Genomic DNA, 17,821 nt, shown 5'->3' on the forward strand with positions numbered 1-17,821 from the left:
TGAACTAGCACAAAATGCTTCTTAGATTTAGGCCTTGACAAGGTTGCAAAGTATTAGAACTACTAGACTTGTTAGAAATCTACTTTTCTCCATATCTTTTTTCCTTCTTTTGAAGAATGAGCACATAACTATTTGTTCATTTATAAAGCTGTGAATTGCACCAGACTCCCCCCAGCACTGCCAACTTCTTTTTCTTAGCCACTACCTTGACTCTAAATGTATTCTTATTAAGGCAAATGGCCTCAGTGGGATCAATCAGCTCTTGATCATCTACAGCATATTCCTTATTCATGTGTTCTAATTCTTCAGTATCAATATCTATCTCCTTCTCCCATTGATGAGATTTAACCAAATTCAACTAAAATTCAGTAATTACACGAAATAGAGGTCGTTTATTGATTTCAATTCCAAACACTGAAATTACAATGAAAGGAAGTAACGACTGAAAGAAAATGATTGAAATATCAAATTAATGATTGAAATATCAAATTAACTAGCTTGGTAATAGGACTTCCATGATAGAACTAAGGTCGCCATATAAATGCATCATTTTTTTTAAACCCCCACCCACCCACAAACAATTTGGACATCCAAATGCATCAGATATATGAATTGACTGAAGTTTTATTCTCGGCCTTACACCTGCCCTTATTCTTCTTAATTAAAAAAAAAAAAGAACTCTTAGCTATACTTGTTGGCAATGCTCAGAAAAGTAGTAAAAAGTTGTTGGGGCTTAGACATCATGGTCGCGTGGTCAGAGCCCTGGATCTCTTCCACTTCATCTGGTGGATTCTTTCAATCATCAACTGTAGAAATTCCTTATTCAGAGATTTATTTTCAGCAGCAACAATGAACACTCGCCTAACTGATCCGTACCTTTTGCTTGAAAGAACTATCTCGTTAGAAACATATTCCACACGGTATAAATAAAATGGCCTTACTAGTGTGGGGGCCAGCGCCAAATCCTAACACCAAGAAGGAAAAAAACCGATTTAAATCAGTGCCAAGTTGATGTTGCGATTAAATATTTGAATAGATCTATAATTTGTGTAAATGATTAAAATCTTCCAGTAGGTGATGCCTCCTAATAATATTTGGCGGAAGAAGTCAGTCAGTCACTTTAGGGCCTTTCTCATGACCAGAATAACAGAACTGGTTGGCTATTTCAGTTACAGTATGTATTTGTATTATGATTTGCTTACCTTAATTGGGCTCTACTGGTAAACATTAGCTTCCAAGTACTTCGGACCTAGGATGAGGGTTGTTGTAGGATTCGTAGGTCCATTATCGTATGTAACACGATTGTCAAGTTGAGTTAGTGCACCGACTGCCTATAACAAATATATGTAGTTTCACACATGTAAATTTTAAACAAGCATAACAGATCATCTCAGGGCTAAAGTTGGGAATATGCAAAATAGGTACCTCAGTGTAGACGGTGGTTGCATTGAGAGTTGGACCAGGCATTAGACCATGAGAAATACAGCAGCTGAAATTTTTTCTGGGAAGGTTTCCATGGCTTTAGAAATGGCGAGTCCACCAAAGCTATGGCCTACAAGAACTACTTTTTCATTTGCAGGAAGTGAAGCCATGAACTTCATTAGCGGACTCAAGTAATCAGAAAAATGTGGGATTTCGAGCGCCTGTTTTGGGTTGATTCATGAAGCGCCCAAGTCCAGAGCTGTGACATTATTGTCACGACCCAGCCCCGTGGGCCGCGACTGGTGCCCTACTTGGGCACCCAAACGGACATACAAACTAAATCATCATAGCAAAGCTTAACACGGATTTCACATTCATCATTTTTAAAACAGAGTTGAGAACGAATATTATCTTGTGCGTACAAAACATCATATCAGAATCAGAAGAGGCGGCGGAATATACATCGCCGAACATATGCACATATATCAAAAAGCCGGCAAGGCTGTCAAATGTATCAAAAGCCGACAAGGCTGTCAAATGGCACAACGGCCCAAAACACATACAGGATGCACGCCGACAAGGCTGCCATAAACATACACAAAATGCACGCCGACGAGGCTGCCATAACAAATGAGATCATACAAACACACTTGTACAGAAGTAGGCACACACACCCACAATACGTCTACAGACCTCTAAACAGACAAACCGAATCATATGGCGGGACAGGGCCCCGCCGTACCCCTGAACAAATACATATATACATAGCGAACAAATATATATACCAAAATGTGCGCTCTGAAATGAGAAGAGCACTCCAAACAGCAGAAGATGGTGTCCTAAATGGGTAGATCACCAAACTGTGCGTCTGTACCTGCGGGCATGAAACGCGGCCCCCCGAAGAAAGGGGGGTCAGTACGAAATATGTACTGAGTATGCAAAGCAGAATATACAGAAAACAAACCTGAGGCATAGACGAAACAGAAGTGCCGAACATAAGTACAAACCCAATCATATCCAAATGTTTAGTTTAGAAAAAATACAAGTCATGCATAGGGTACAGAAGAATATGGTCGCCCGCCCGTCGATGGCGCCATAACACAGCATAACACCGGAAAGTCTCAAATCTCCGTATCTCCGTCACATATCACATCACAGCATAACGCCATACCCAACATAACACCAAATATAAGTGGAACCCGACCCTCTTTTGCGAGTAGCTCGGTGAACCATAAACACAGCATAACTCCGGAGTATATCAAAGTGCGCACGATAACAGAACCGGCCCGGGACTCGGCGAAGGAATAACGGAATGCACGAGTAGAGTCGTGAGTAGTCATATGCATAAAATCATAAATTCAAACATAAGCAAAATGATCATACTTGAAATTCGAAATAATAATCATAACAAATTCTTTCAAAAAATTTCCGAATTACATAAAGGAAAGTCGCGGGACCCACGGACGGGTATTGACCCGAGTCGGGCCCGCCTATAGAAAATATATTCATCATATGCTATATAAACTCTTACCAAAATATTAAAGTAATCCGAACCTTTCGGAGGAAGATATGGCGTTTATAGCTCGGAATTCTTTAAAACAACTTATTGTGCAAAGTTTGGAAATCAATTTCTTCAAAGGCATAATAGTTCATATTTCATCATATCATACATAGGAATGCCAAAGAATATATGTAAAGATCATAGCGAACTCGGATTTCAAATTTAGGATTTCCTTAAGGCTAGTAGTCTAGCCTATTTACAACTAAAGCATGCCCGAAAGAAGGGCTAAGCTTTACATACCTCGTACGCACTCCAAGCTAGCCGATCTAAAGTAAATTCCAATCTACGCCTCGAGCTCCCCAAGGTCTACAAATAGGCCAACGAATACCAAACATTAGCTAAGGGCACTTAAGCCATTCATTCCAACTAATCATTAAATTCTACAGAAAATTCGGCAGCATTTCCCCTGTAAATAGGCCATCCCGAGAATTTAACTCGCTCAAAATCAACAACAACAACCACAATAACCAACCTAGCAACATCAATAATAAATTCGGAAGGCAAAATAACATTAATAGCTCTCTTTTTCATCATTCGACAACTTTCCAATTATTGAATTCAATGGCTTACTTTCAAGCCACAATATCGTTCGTACATTCGATTATTAACCCAAATCCATACTAGCAACATTCAAGAACACTCTAAACAATTCACATAATTTTTCTAACAAGCCAATAATTTTTCTCCAAGTGGCCGAAAACAGTCCCCTTAGCCGAGAGCAGCCCCCTATTTTCTTTCCTCATTTTTCAAGTCATGTTTTGTGTCACAATCCACTATATATCGATGTCATTTTCACAAATATACGACTTACATCAAACGCATAATAGGACCCAAATCAGCCCACAAAATCTCAACATCATTCTTGAGTCATTAAATGCTCAATTCCAACTAGAATTCATAACGACGACAACTAAAACACTAAGCGATATTAATGCGATTTTTGCCAAACATTTGGGACCATGCACGGCCACACCCACATATATACATATAGATGGTTCTAATTTATTTCTTCGCTCTACGACAATCAAACATGCTACAAGGAATTTAATTCATCAATTTTGTCACAACACCCATTTACATAACCACACCCATACACACGGCTAACACACCCATCACACACCCCACTTCCAACATATTATATTTCATGATTTTCATCCATATTAACATACCATAACATGAATTAAACGTCCATAACACATAAACAAGAGCAAAACTTACCTTTCCTTCTTCAATTCCACAAATGGCTAGGGTTTGCTATTTGACACAAAGGATGGTTGGATGACCCAAACGATACTTCCACGCCACTTAGGGACCTCCAAATAGTGGGTTTATACCAAAGAAATAATTTTTAGAGAGGCAAAAATGGGACTTGATTTTCCATGGCTCTAGCTGTGAGCCTCCTTGTTGGAGCTCTTCAACTTTTGTTATTTTTGTCTAAGTGTAAAATGATAGAAAGATGACTTGAAGTCATCTTTTTAAGTCCACAAAAAATCTCTACTAGTTTATGGCCCACACATGTGTTGGACCAATTAAAATTGGCCACACAATGTGTGGGACCTTTTTGTGGACCACACGGCTACAAGGTCATTTTTGGGCAAGATTTTTAATTTCAATTTTATGAATTGTGGTCCCAATGTTTTTCTAAGTGTTCAATGCCATCAATTTCATATTCAACTTATGTCTCAAAATAAAATCGAATGGTCAAAAGTCCCGACTTCAAATCCCGGAATAGTCTTGGCCTCAAATTATCATAGTTAATCCGGGTTGTCCCAATGTATAAAAATACGGGACGTAACAATTATGCCCTGAAGATCTCATCAATGCAACAATCTTGTACTAGGACCAGGCTCCATGGCCTGCTGTATGAACTAGCACAAAGTGCTTCTTAGCTTTAGGCCCTGACAAGGTTGCATTTGCATATGGCAACAGAAGCTTGCTCTTCTCCATATCTTTTTTCTGTCTTCTGAAGGATGAGCACATGATTGTAGAGAAATATAGCAGAAGAAAAGTAAATCGGAGAAACCTTCTGCTAGCCCAAGATCATTACTAAGATCGGAAGATTTAACTAAAGAAGAGGAAACTATAGAAAGGAGAACTTTGAAATGAAAGAAGACCCTCTTGAATTGACTTGAATGATTTTCAATAAGGTTGACTTGGCTTGGTTACAAATGACTAAGGCCACCCTATTTATACTTGTCTAGGGATGGTTCTAGATAGAATTATCAAGATATATCTACAAAATATCTAGTTAGCCTTATCTTCTAACACTACTCTAAAAGAAGTAGATTTTTTGTAAAAGATAATCATTCAAGATCCTACACTAGACTATTCTAGATCCCTTACTAAATATCTAGGATTTTTGGTACCTCCAAAAAATCAACTTTACTTCTTCACACTCCCCCTTAAATTAAGTGATTTTTTGGAAACTACCCCGAGCTTATTGCAGAAGAACTCAGACAAAGCTTTTGGGTGTGCCTTGGTAAAGATCTCAGACATACTTTACTGTCTCCTCTTGCTTCTTCAAATGACGAAGATTTTCCGCCGTTAATTGGGCCTGCAAAGAAGCATGAATACGTACCGGCAAATTTTTCATCGTCATAGCGAGCTGGCTTAACAATATTTCTTTTTGGCCTTTGCGAATCATGTGAATCATTTCCATGCTAAGTTTTACGTCCTTGAGTTTCCAGACTCCCCCTTTCTCTTAGCTCTTTGACAATTATGTTATCTAGAGAACCATCTGAGTCGATGACGATCTGACCATGAATGCCCTTCGAAGACTCAGCACCAACATAAGATCCACCACTACATTCCCTTTCCAGCTCCTCAATAAATTGTTTGGCAGCTTCAGAGCTTCCAAAAATCATACTACTTGTATTTCCATATGAAATTGATCCTTCAAGGTCAACGTCTTCATTTATTTGACTGCCGGCTTCTCCATATGCTTCCAGTATTTGATTTGAGCTAGTGATTAACTCTGATACGACAGATAATTAACCAGAGACTTCAACTTCTACTACAACTCCCTCAATGCTTTCTTTGAAATGGTCCCCGTTGCCATATATAGTTTCAGACACTTCATGCTAAGGTTCTACTTCAATACCCTCTACGTCCATACTTTTATTACCAGTTTCAGGATCTGCTTCGTTGATTTCCTCGGTAGCAGCTACTACGTTACTAGTCTGAACGTATTTGGAATCTTCTTGCTTTTTGTTGATGACACCATTGCCTTCCTTCTCCATGTGATGGACCGTATTATCTCTTGAATCCATGATCCAGTCCCTTTCGAAATTGAAGGAAGCCAGAGCATCTACTACTCGAGCCTCAGCTATGAAGCACCTTCCCTAGTCCTCTTCTTCTTCAGCAGCTTTCTCAACTTGAGCCATGTTGCTCTCTTTTGTTCGGCAATATCTTTTTATGTGTCCTATTTTACCACACCTGTAACACTTCAGAGTCTTCTTATAGTTATTAGTAGACTCTCTCTCCTTTTCTGGCGAGCTGAAAACACTTTAAAATCGGGAGTGTGGCGTATATGTGAATGTTTTTCCTTTGAAGTTCCTCTTGTCGGCTACAAGAGCATTTCCTTCCCCTTCTTTAAAACATACACTAGTCATCTATTTGGCTAGTAGCTCCTGTGATGACAACAAATTCTCAAACTCCTCCGAGGATGGTAGTTGAGCCCATCCTTGAATTGATGTAACAAAAGGAATATATTCTGGCTTCAAACCACGAATGATAATTCTTCTCATTCGTGCTTCAGAGATAGCCTCGTCGGGGTTTAATAAAGATATCTCTGAACATAAATTCTTAATCTTCAAAAAGTACTCAGCAATAGATAGATTACCTTGAGTGGTGTTCGCCAATTCATTCTCCAATATCTGTAGTCGGGCTTCATCCTTCTTGTTGAACAGCCGATCGAGGGGCCTCCATATCTCATGAGCTAATTTGCACCTAATAATATGATCAAACAAGTTGTGAGGAATGGACCTCTTTAGTATGAACTCCGCTTTCGCATTAATCTGCTTCCACTTCTTGTATGCGCTGCTATTTTCCGGTCCTTCAGAATGAGGACTTATGTAACTTTCATTGACAACATCCCACAAATCCTCACCCACAAGGTATGACTCCATACATGTCTTCCATACCTTGTAATTGGACTAATTCAACAACTCCATCCCCAGTCCATTAAAACAATTGCTTAAATCCATTTAGAGAAATCAGTTGAATCTACCACTAACCCGATCTTGAAATAAAATCAAGAAGCCAACTATGGCTATGGCTCTGATACCATGTAGAGAAATATAGCAGAATAAAAGTAAATCGGAGAAACCTTCTGCTAGCCCAAGATCGTTACTAAGATCGGAAGATTCAACTAAAGAAGAGGAAGTTATAGAAAGGAGAACTTTGAAATGGAAGAAGATTCTCTTGAATTGGTTTGAATGATTTTCAATTGGGTTGACTTGGCTTGGTTACAAATGACTAAGGCCACCCCTATTTATACTTGTCTAGGGATGGTTCTAGATAGAATTATCTAGATATATCTACAAAATATCTAGTTAGCCTTATCTTCTAACACTACACTAGAAGGAGTAGATTTTTTGTAAAAGATAATTATCCAAGATTCTACACTAGACTATTCTAGATCTCTTACTAAATATCTAGGATTTTTGGTACCTCCAAAAAATCAACTTTACTTCTTCACAATGATATGAACCATTACAAGGCAACTTTATAATAGCAAGAGCTTGGCTTCTGCTAACTTACTTTCACGCAGAAGCAAGAGCAACATCACATTGGCTATTATCTGAAGCATTTTATATTTAGAAGCAGAGGCAGAGCCAGGATTCGAAACTTATGGGTTCGGGGTTCTAATTCTTTAAAGTTACTGGGTTCTTAATTAATTATTTGTACATATTTGACAAAAAATTTAATACAAATATATGATTCGGACAAAAGCTATTGGGTTCGGCCGAACCCACACCCAAAGGCCTGGCTTCGCCCCTGTTTAGAAGTTTGGCTTCTGCTAAGTTGAGTCCATGCAGAAGCAACCCCACGTTGGCTATTATTTGTACTCATTTAGTGAATTTTTCAACATGGATGGACTGATGGCAAAATTAGCATTTGAAATGCGCCACTCACGGGCATATTTTCATGGCAGGCACCCAATTGATTAAAACCCGCTGTTATGAGAATATAATTAAGTAAATAAAAGTGTGTTCTCGCTAACAACTTAAGCTTTTAAATGAGATGATCACATACTTCAACATGATAATAGAGCAGACAAAGGTGCCGGGTTCGAGTCTCACCACCACCATTATCATATAGTAGTTCCACGTGTTTGGCAATGAAAAAAGAATCAATCCCGCACGTAATGGGCGAGTTGTGAGTTGAGTGTGATCTTTCTAACATCCTCCGTCTTATACTAGTGGTGGCCCAGCCTACTTTTGTTTCGTGTTTTCTTTTAATTTGTTTTTCTTTCGTTCTTATTTCTATCTTTTGTGGTCCTTTTCCCTCTATAGCTGGCTAGACGTGTAGAACTCTGTCTCTTCATTAAACAAAATTGTACTGAGGCGAAATTCCGACCACAATCATCATGGAAAATATCAAGTATATTTTAGGAAGCAAACATATTCACCCAAACGTACAGGTGGTAGTGTTAATTATGTAGGACCCAACAATTGAGATTAGCAAGATAAATAATGTATTTTAGAGGTTGTACTTTTGTCTTGCTGTAATAGACAAAGCATCCAGAGTATGGTAAACAATTGCGTTTTGCTGCCTTTAGTTTATTCGACTTCCGCAAGCTTTCTTATGTTAATTTCTTGAAAATTGTAAGTATCACTGAAGTTAGTCAATACAATATATCTCTACTTACTACTTTCTTTTATTTAATGCAAGGAAGTCATTTTCTTTTCTACTTGAATAAACACATGTATACGCAGAATTTATGTAGGAATTAAATTGATTATACGAGTACAATCAATTTTTGATGGTGAATGGACACTAACATAAAAGGAGAAGAAGCTACATCTATCGTCCGCCAATCATGGAAACGGCCTGATTGGTTGAAAGTTGAAAAACGTAAGGAAACTTTATTCTATATGACATCTTAGTCGGAGGGCGATTGGTTAGAACTGAATGATTAATGATTTATGTCCCAGAGTACCAAATATATTGCTAAGTAGCTTAAGAAAAAAGGGACGTGTCATAAACAAGAAAACTGAAGAAAGACGACATAGGTATTTCCCATTTCACAATAAGCATATTGAAGTCTGGCGGCAGTAACTAAGGACAAAACTACCATATGATATGAGCCGCCAACTATCCGTTCTTTTAGTCCATGGGACTAACCTTATTTATCTTCATCAGGTACAATAAAACAATTAAGTAACTGAAAATAAATTTCCCAAAAAGTCACTCAAGTTAATGAATTTGTCTACTAAAGTCATTTTTCTTTGTTTTGTATCAACAAAATTACTTAACTATTCTTTTATTTCTGTAAGAATCATCAACGCTGGAAACTAAGATAAAGGTACCAGAAAACTACTTTCATCAGAAAAGTTTACTCAGGTACTAATTCTTTTACTTCATTCATCCAAATAAAAAGCTCAAGTGCTGATTTTTGTTTTCTTTTTGTTCACAAGAGGCCAACTGAAGGAGCTGTAGACGTTGTTGAGTAGAATCTGTTGCTACTAGAATCGTTGAACCTGATAATATGGAACCTCTAGTATTTTTAGGATACAAAATAATTTTTCTGCTGGGAGGTGCTCATTAACAATGGTTCATGACACGTACCATGAACTAGCACGAAGAGCTTAGGAGCTGATGTTGTTGAATTTACTTATCAGTACTAAACTTATTAGAAACTTGCTTTCCTCCATTACATTGTTTTCTCTTGTTTTGAACTATGGGCCGATAGTATGAACCATTATAACTTGCTAGATACTCAATCTTGTACCTTATGATCAGAAAAAAGAACGAACCAGCAGACCAGTTATGTTAATCGGTTTCATACTTTATTATCTCTGTGCTTTGTAATTGGTAATAGTGATAAATAAAAAGTGTAAGGAACTTGAGTGGCTGTTTTTTAAGGTTTTGGCTCGCATGAACTCCTTACACTGAATCACTGATCATTTATTTCCCATCTGCTACTATGACCTTCATTCGTGCGAAATAATGGGGAATAACTTCCAGTTCCTGCACTATTTGTCCATTTATAAAGCTGTGGGTTGCTCCCGAGTCCAACAGTAGTAGTCAGTGGCGGAGCTAGAATTTCCACCGAGGGGGTTCAAAATATAAAAAAGTAAGCATATGAAGAAGCCTAAGGAGGTTCAACATCTACTATCTATCTATATATATATATAATAATTTTAACCTTGTAAAAACAGTAGTTTTTTTTCCACCGAGGGGTTCATCTGAACCCCCTCGGCTCTATGTGGCTCCACCACTGGTAGTACCAACTTTTTTTCCTTTGCCACTCGCATGATCCTCAATGTGTTGTAATTACATCTTCCAGTCTTATCTAATTTTTCAGTATCAACTTTTATGTTCCTCCCCATTGATGAAATTTAACTGTTTTGGTCGTGAACTAAATTTCAGTAGTTACAGAAAATAGAGGTCATTTATTGATGTCAATTCCAAACACTGAGATTACAATGAAAGGAAATAACAACTTTACCTAGCTTGGTAATAGGACTTCTATGAAGAACTGAGACCGCCATACATATGCATCAGATATGTGAATTGATTGAAGTTTAATTCTCAGCCTTACACCTGTCCCCCATATTCTTCTTAACTAACAGATATTAGCTATACTTTTTGGCAATGCTCAGAAGATTAGTAAAAAGTTGAAGGGGCTTAGACATCATGATCATGTGGTCAGCGCCCTGGATCACTTCCACTTCATTTGGTGGATTCTTTTCAATCATCCGCTGTTGATATTTCTTCAGCAGGTTATCTTCAGCAGCAACAATGAAAACTCGCCGAACTGATCCATATCTTTTACTTGAGAGAACCATCTCCTTAGAAACATCTTCCACACTGTATAAAAAAAGTGGCCTTACTAGTGTAGTGGCCAGCTCCAAATTAAATCCTAACACCAAGAAGGAAAAATAAACCGACTTAAATCATTTCCATGTCGCCGTTGCGATTAAGTAGTCGAATAGATCTATAATTTGGATAAACTAGTAAAATCATCGAGTAGGTGATGCCTACTAATATTTTTTGGCAAAACAAGTCATTAGTCACTTTAGGGACAACCTATTTACCAGAACAATAGAACTTGGCTATTTCAATTATATTTTTGTATTATGCTTTGTTTACCTGATTCGGGCTCAACTGGTAAATCTTAGTAGCCAAGTACTTCGGACCATAACTCAAGGTTGTTGGAGGATTGGTAGGTCCATTATCGTATGTAACACGATTATCAAGTGCAGATAATACTCCAGTAAAAGCCAAGACCTGTAACGAATTATATTTATTTCAAATGTGTATAAGTGTAAGCAAACATAACAAATTATCTCATGGCTAAAGTTGGGAATATGCAAAATTGGTACCTCAGTGTAGATGGTGGTTGCATTGAGAGTTGGACCAGGCATTAGAGCAGTGGAAAATATAGCAACTGAAATCTTTTCCGGAAAGCTTTCCATGGCTTTAGAAATTGCAAAGCCACCAAGTTCCTGGCCTACAAGAACCACTTTTTTATCAGCAGGAAGTGAGGCCATGAACTCCATCAGCGGACTCAAGTAATCAGAAAAATGTTGGACTTCGAGGACCTGCTTGGGGTTGATACCTGAAGCACCTAAGTCAATAGCTGTGACATTATGCCCTGAAGATCTTATCAATGCAATAATTTTGTACCAGGACCAGGCTCCATGGCATGGCCTATGAACTAGCACAAAGTGCTTTGTAGCTTTAGGCCCTGAAAAGGTTGCATTTGCATATGGCAACAGAAGTATTAGAACTACTAGACTTGTTAGAAAGTTTCTTTTCTCCATATCTTTTTGCCTTCTTCTGAAGAACGAGCACATATTTTGAACCATTAGAAGGCAACTTTATAATTCAAGGAGCTTGACTTTTGCTAACTTACTTCGATGCAGAAGTAACCCCACGTCGGATATTATTTGAGGCATTTGATTTTTAGAGGAGTTAGACTTCAGCTAACTTACTTCCCACGTTGGCTATTATTTGAGGAAGTGGACAAGCCTGGGAATTTTGGCCTCTCTATTAGTAGTCATGCTTGGCCCAGCAAGGTACCTTTCTCATTCTATAGGCCCTCCACTAAATGCTACTATTGTCTTGAGTAAGTGGTGTTTAACTTTGCGATCATCTGATCTAAAAGTATAAGTTATTAGAGAAACAATGAAGTAAACTAAAAAGTTTAAACATCTTAGTGGTACTTTAATCTGTCATTCACAAGAACAGAAAACATGTTGAACAGATTTCTCACTCATTGCCTTCATTAGACTACTATCTTGGATCACCTAAATATATTAGAATTTTAATTCGTCAAATTGTTCACAAAGTCTAAAAAATTCCAGAAACATTTGAATACATTGCGTTATATGTGTTTTTTAAAATATCCCCGTCACGAGCTAGTCCCTACCATATGATACAAACTTACAGAGCAAAAGAAAAATCTGAAATTAAATAAAGGAAAACAAAGAAACAAAAAATCAGTATATACTCGTCCATATTCGCAGCCATAAAATCTTTCACTAGGGTTATTTCAAGACCAAGAAGTCTGCAATACTACTTTAATTTTTTTTCCCACAATGACAGAAAACATTCGTATTATTTGGAGCTTATTTGGAGATAAAGAAAGAACGGAACTAGGTGCTTTCTTTGCATCGTTGGGAATCAAATAGGGTTTTTGTATTACGTTATTTTCTTACTCATTAATTTTAAAACGGAAAAAGGCCAAATATACCCATGTACTATCGAAAAAGAGTCAAATATAACCTTCGTTATACTTTGGGTCTAATTATACCCCTACAGTTATACTTTGGGCATAAATATACCCCTTCACCGTTAAAGTTGACCAAGGTTAATATTTTTAATGAAGGAAATGGCATGTGGCATGCCACCTCATTGTCCAAATCCAATTTTAACCGTCCCTCCTTCCATGTCTTCTTTCACCATTTGCACCTCCCCTCCACTACTACTACACCACTATACCCACCACTAGGGCTGAACACGAAAAATCGAAAAACCGAAAAACCAAACCAAACCGATAATCAAACCAAACCGGAAAAAAAACCCGACATTTATTTGGTTTGATTTGGTTTAGTTTTTAAATTTAAAAACCGACTATATTTGGTTTGGTTTTGGTTTCAAGTCTAAAAAAACCGAAAAAAACCGAACCAAACCGACTTTATATATACATATTTTAAAAATTAAATTTGTATATATATGTGTGTGTATTTTAATTTTTTTATGAAAAAATTACAATTTATATTGGGTTTTTTATACTCTTGATCTTGGGCCATGCTTTTGAATTAAACTATATTGGGTCAAAATATTTTGATGGACTTCTAATGAAATGAGCCCATCTTGCACGGTTGGACCCAAAGTAAAAGTAAACAAAATGTGGACTTCATATGCAGAGCCACTCACAGTTACAAATTTACAATTTACACATTTCACATTTGCTAAGAATAAGTATGCTCCTGAGTTTAGTTTTAGGAGTGACTATTCTTGGCAACACTATTTCAAATAAGTTTAAATTCAAATAGTGACTACAAGGTGTTTTAAAAACCGACAAAAACCGAAAAAACAGATAAAAACCGACAAAAACCGAATAGTAAAAACCGATATAGTTTGGTTTGGTTTGGTTTGACAATTTGAATAACCGACTCAATTGATTTGGTTATTTTTTAAATAAAAACCGATCCAAACCGAACCGTGAGCACCCCTACCCACCACCATTTTCACAAACTCAAAAAGTGGAAGAAATCAAAATGCTTCAAATGACTCATCCCAATTAACTGCTTCATAGATGTACATATTTTAGTTTTTCAAAATTAGCTATATAAGCAGGGTTATAATCTAAAAGGGGTCAACTCAGCCGCAAGTGACCAGTGTTACGTAATCATACCATTTATAACAAGATGAATCTAATAGCCTGGCCAAGCTTCTGAAAACAACTTATTTTAAAAAATACTTTTTTTAAAAGTACTTTTCAAAAAAGTACTTTTGACTAAAAGCAGTTTGTGTTTGGTCAATTAATTTAAAAAGTACTTTTGAGCAGCAATTAGTGTTTGGCCAAGCTTTTAAAAAGTGCTTCTATGTGTATTTTTCTCAAAAGTACTTTTCAAAAAAGTGATTTTGGGCAAAAGCTATTTTTTTTAGTTTCTGAAAAACTACTTCTGCTAATCTCCAAAAGCACTTATTTTTTCTCAAAAGCTTGGCCAAACACCTCACTTTTTTTAAAATAGGTACTTATTAAAAAAATAAGTACTTTTGGGGAAAAAATAAGCTTGGCCAAACAGGCTATAAATAATGTATGGATAAGTCATCCAACACAGATATCCTACTGTCAAAGGCAAAATTTATTTTAATCAGTGAAAATTATTGCTAAGAGATTTGACTTTGGAAGGCGCGTAAGATATTAGGAGTTGTCATATTATGTCTTTTGTCTAAGAGAAACGAACTTGATTATAACAGTGTTGAAAGGGTGGTTGATACTAATATTCGTAATAATATTTATTTAATAAGGTGAAAATGATATAAACTGCTTATACAGCTAATTTTCAAAAACTAAAATATGTACATCTATGAGGCAGTTAATTGGGATGAGTCATTTGAAGCATTTTGATTTCTTCCCCCTTTCGAGTTTGCGAAAATGGTGGTGGTTATAGTGGTGTAGTAGTGGTGGAGGGGAGGTGCAAATGGTGAAAGATGACATGGAAGGAGGGAGGGTTAAAATTGAATTTGGACAATGAGGTGGCATGCCACATGTCATTTTCTTCATTAAAAATATTAACCTTGGTCAATTTTAACGGTGAAGGGGTATATTTATGCCCAAAGTATAACTGTAGGGGTATATTTGGACCCAAAGTATAACGAGGGGTATATTGAACCCTTTTTGGTTAGTACAGGGATATATTTGGCCCTTTTTCCATTTTAAAAAGGCTTCATGCGCTTATTCAAAACTCACGACACGCTAGTTGACAAGATGGACAAATGTGTTTTAAAAATACACTTGGGGCTAAAAATTGATTATTGTGGGATATGCTTTTTTTTTTTTTTTAAATGGCTTTTAAAAAAGTATTTCTAATGAGAAGCATATTGTGTTTCGCTAATTTATTTGGAAAGTATTTTTTATAAACAGATTGTGTTTGAGTAATCTTTCTAAAAAGGTGTTTTTGAGTGTCAAATTACAAAAAATGACAAGTATTGATAAACGTTTACTGTCACGATTATTTCATAGGGAGAAATTATTTTTTAAAATCTATTCCGAAAGACTTTAATTAACTTTTAATTTTATTTAATTAAAATTAAAAAATACATATTAAAATTCAATTAATATGAGACATAGATTAAAAAAAAATTGGTATAATAAACATGATGATTTTAGTATACTTTAAACAGCAACAAGAAATGTATTAATGTATTTATATCTAGAGTATAAAATTTAAAATAAATATTACAACTTGATAGTTTTAATAAGAATATGAAGTAATGGTAATTTTATTTGGAACATTTAAATGTATGATTGAGATCTCATTAAAAATCAAAATGAGTTGCTATACGTAATGTATAATTAGAAATTAATGAATTAATGGAGATACTTGGTAAATATGCATCTATGGTGGGATATTTTGTCTTAAAATGATAATTTTCTGTTTCTGCTTTTGTCGAGAACCAAAATCTTTTAGTTTCTCCCCAACAACAGAAAAATTGCTTCTATTTCTACTTAAAAACACTTTTACTTATTGGTCAAACACCCCAAATTTCTTGAAAAAGTGCTTTTTTCAAAACAAAAACAAAAAAAGAGTTTTTGACCTCAAAACCGCTTGTCCAAACAGGCTCTAAGTGTCTAAGTTTATAAGTGTATCTTACAAAACATGTCAAGTTTAAGGGCCCATCTCGTGAAAAACTACATAGAGAGCTTTTTGTTTGCACACTTTTTTTTGATTTTGTTCTTCAATTTTTTTTTTCATTTGTTATCGCTTGTGGTAACTCTAGATTAAAAAGTTGGCGAAATGGCTTGAGAGACCCTTTTAGTTATCCCGATTTGTCATCCCAATACCTGTACTTCACAGGGTTGAATCCAGATTCCTCAACTTAATCAAAACAAGTATTTTAAACCCTTCTGACTGTTGACCAAGGATATGTGGCATTTATCGTGTTGAGTTGGACAAAATGCGTGAGATACATGTGTATTAAGAGCGTGAATGTGATAATTTTGGTTAAAGAATAAATATTTTAAAAAGGAAAAAAGACTTCCACAAAATTAACCACAATCCTACACCGGAATTACAAAAGAGGCAACCCAAAATCCCCAATTTATCTTCTTTCTTCCTCTTCTACCCCCACCAAAATCTCTCCATCCATGACCACCCGAACCTAAAACCACCTCCGCCATTTCCACTTTCCAAATTCTCTTAAAATAGCATCCTATTTGAGGGATTTGATTTTTAGATGAGTTTGACTTCTGATAACTTACTTCAATGCTGAAGCTACCACCTGGCTATTATTTGAGGCATTTGATTTGTAGGAGTTTGACTTTCGCTTACTTCCATGCAGAAGCAACCCCAAGTTGGTTATTATTTGAGGCACTTGATTTTTATGATGGCAAAATTAGCCAACTAAAGGAAGAAATATAAATAATTATGAAAGTTCAACAGTCTTAGAATCATAACCATGTAATCTGATCCTTCAAACTTTTTTCACTTGATCTGGCAAATTTCTATCAATCATCTAGGCTTTAAGTCCATTGGGATAAAATAAGGCTTGCAGGTTAATCTTGAATTTCTGATTCTTTATTCTGCTCAACTCCATCATTTTGTACTATTGTGCTTGACTATTTTGCTGGTACAGGACGACCAGCCACCATGGCACGAACTATGAACTAACCATTATAACGCCAGTTAGATATAGATATACGGGTGTTTGACCTTCTAACTTGCTTCCTTGCCGAAGCAACACCATGCCAAGTATTATATGTTGGTCAATTTATATTGAATATGTTTTCTTTTGTATATTGAATGTGTTTTCTGGACGTTTGATCAGCCACCATTTCAACTAGTGGAAGAGATTTTATCAGCCCAGCTCATCATTTGAAGAGTCCTTAAAATGTTAGCGCAACCCAGCTCCACGGGGTTTGGGGGTAATCCCATTGGCTGCTCTCCAAAATGCATAATTTTACCAATTGATGCTTGCTCTTCTAAAGATTGAAATTTTCCTAAGGGTGATTAAAATGCCATATAACTAAGAGAAAATTATGGCATTTGCTCATTGGTCTTGATTATTTCAAGCAAGATCATTCTATCGTCCATAACATATTATCTGAATTTTTTTAATAAGTGTCTTAAAGTAGTAAATTGTCAATCAGCTGGTAACTTATAATAAGAAAAAAGAAAGAATCAGCAGATCAGTCTGCTAGTTGGTTTCATACTTTATCATCTTTGTGCTCTATAATTTGTAACAGTGATATATAAAATGTGTGAGGAACTTGACTTACCTTGTATGGGTAAATGCTACTTTTGTTGGTATGGTGATATTTTCACAGTTTATTACCAAAAAAAAAAAAAAAAATTGACTTACCTTGTCCTACAGTTGTGCTGATCTTCAGTTTCTGTTCTAATTAATTGAAGAGAAAGAGAGTTATTGGAGGGA

At 36.2% G+C, this 17,821-nt stretch overlaps 1 protein-coding gene, 1 long non-coding RNA gene and 1 pseudogene across 2 annotated transcripts; 1 reads left to right on the forward strand and 2 right to left on the reverse strand.

Moving 5' to 3' along the window:
* Positions 1 to 372: 372 nt before the first annotated feature.
* On the reverse strand, positions 373 to 7,654 carry LOC132599088 (methyl jasmonate esterase 1-like; annotated as a pseudogene).
* A 1,471-nt stretch (positions 7,655 to 9,125) lies between these two features.
* Positions 9,126 to 10,071, forward strand: LOC132599091 (uncharacterized). The gene is made up of 3 exons (XR_009566763.1): positions 9,126 to 9,349; positions 9,484 to 9,550; positions 9,625 to 10,071. It is a non-coding gene; the product is annotated as an uncharacterized LOC132599091 (long non-coding RNA).
* A 511-nt stretch (positions 10,072 to 10,582) lies between these two features.
* LOC132599090 (methyl jasmonate esterase 1-like) lies at positions 10,583 to 12,445 on the reverse strand. Its single transcript, XM_060312313.1, has 3 exons — positions 11,536 to 12,445; positions 11,302 to 11,440; positions 10,583 to 11,066 (listed from the first exon to the last, which is right to left on the reverse strand). Exons 1-3 carry the CDS (start codon positions 12,019 to 12,021, stop codon positions 10,786 to 10,788), a joined length of 906 nt encoding a protein of 301 aa, XP_060168296.1. The 5' UTR covers positions 12,022 to 12,445; the 3' UTR covers positions 10,583 to 10,785.
* Between the last annotated feature and the right edge of the window lie 5,376 nt (positions 12,446 to 17,821).

This window comes from Lycium barbarum, chromosome 6 (assembly GCF_019175385.1).
Source record: "Lycium barbarum isolate Lr01 chromosome 6, ASM1917538v2, whole genome shotgun sequence".
NCBI lineage: Eukaryota > Viridiplantae > Streptophyta > Magnoliopsida > Solanales > Solanaceae > Lycium > Lycium barbarum.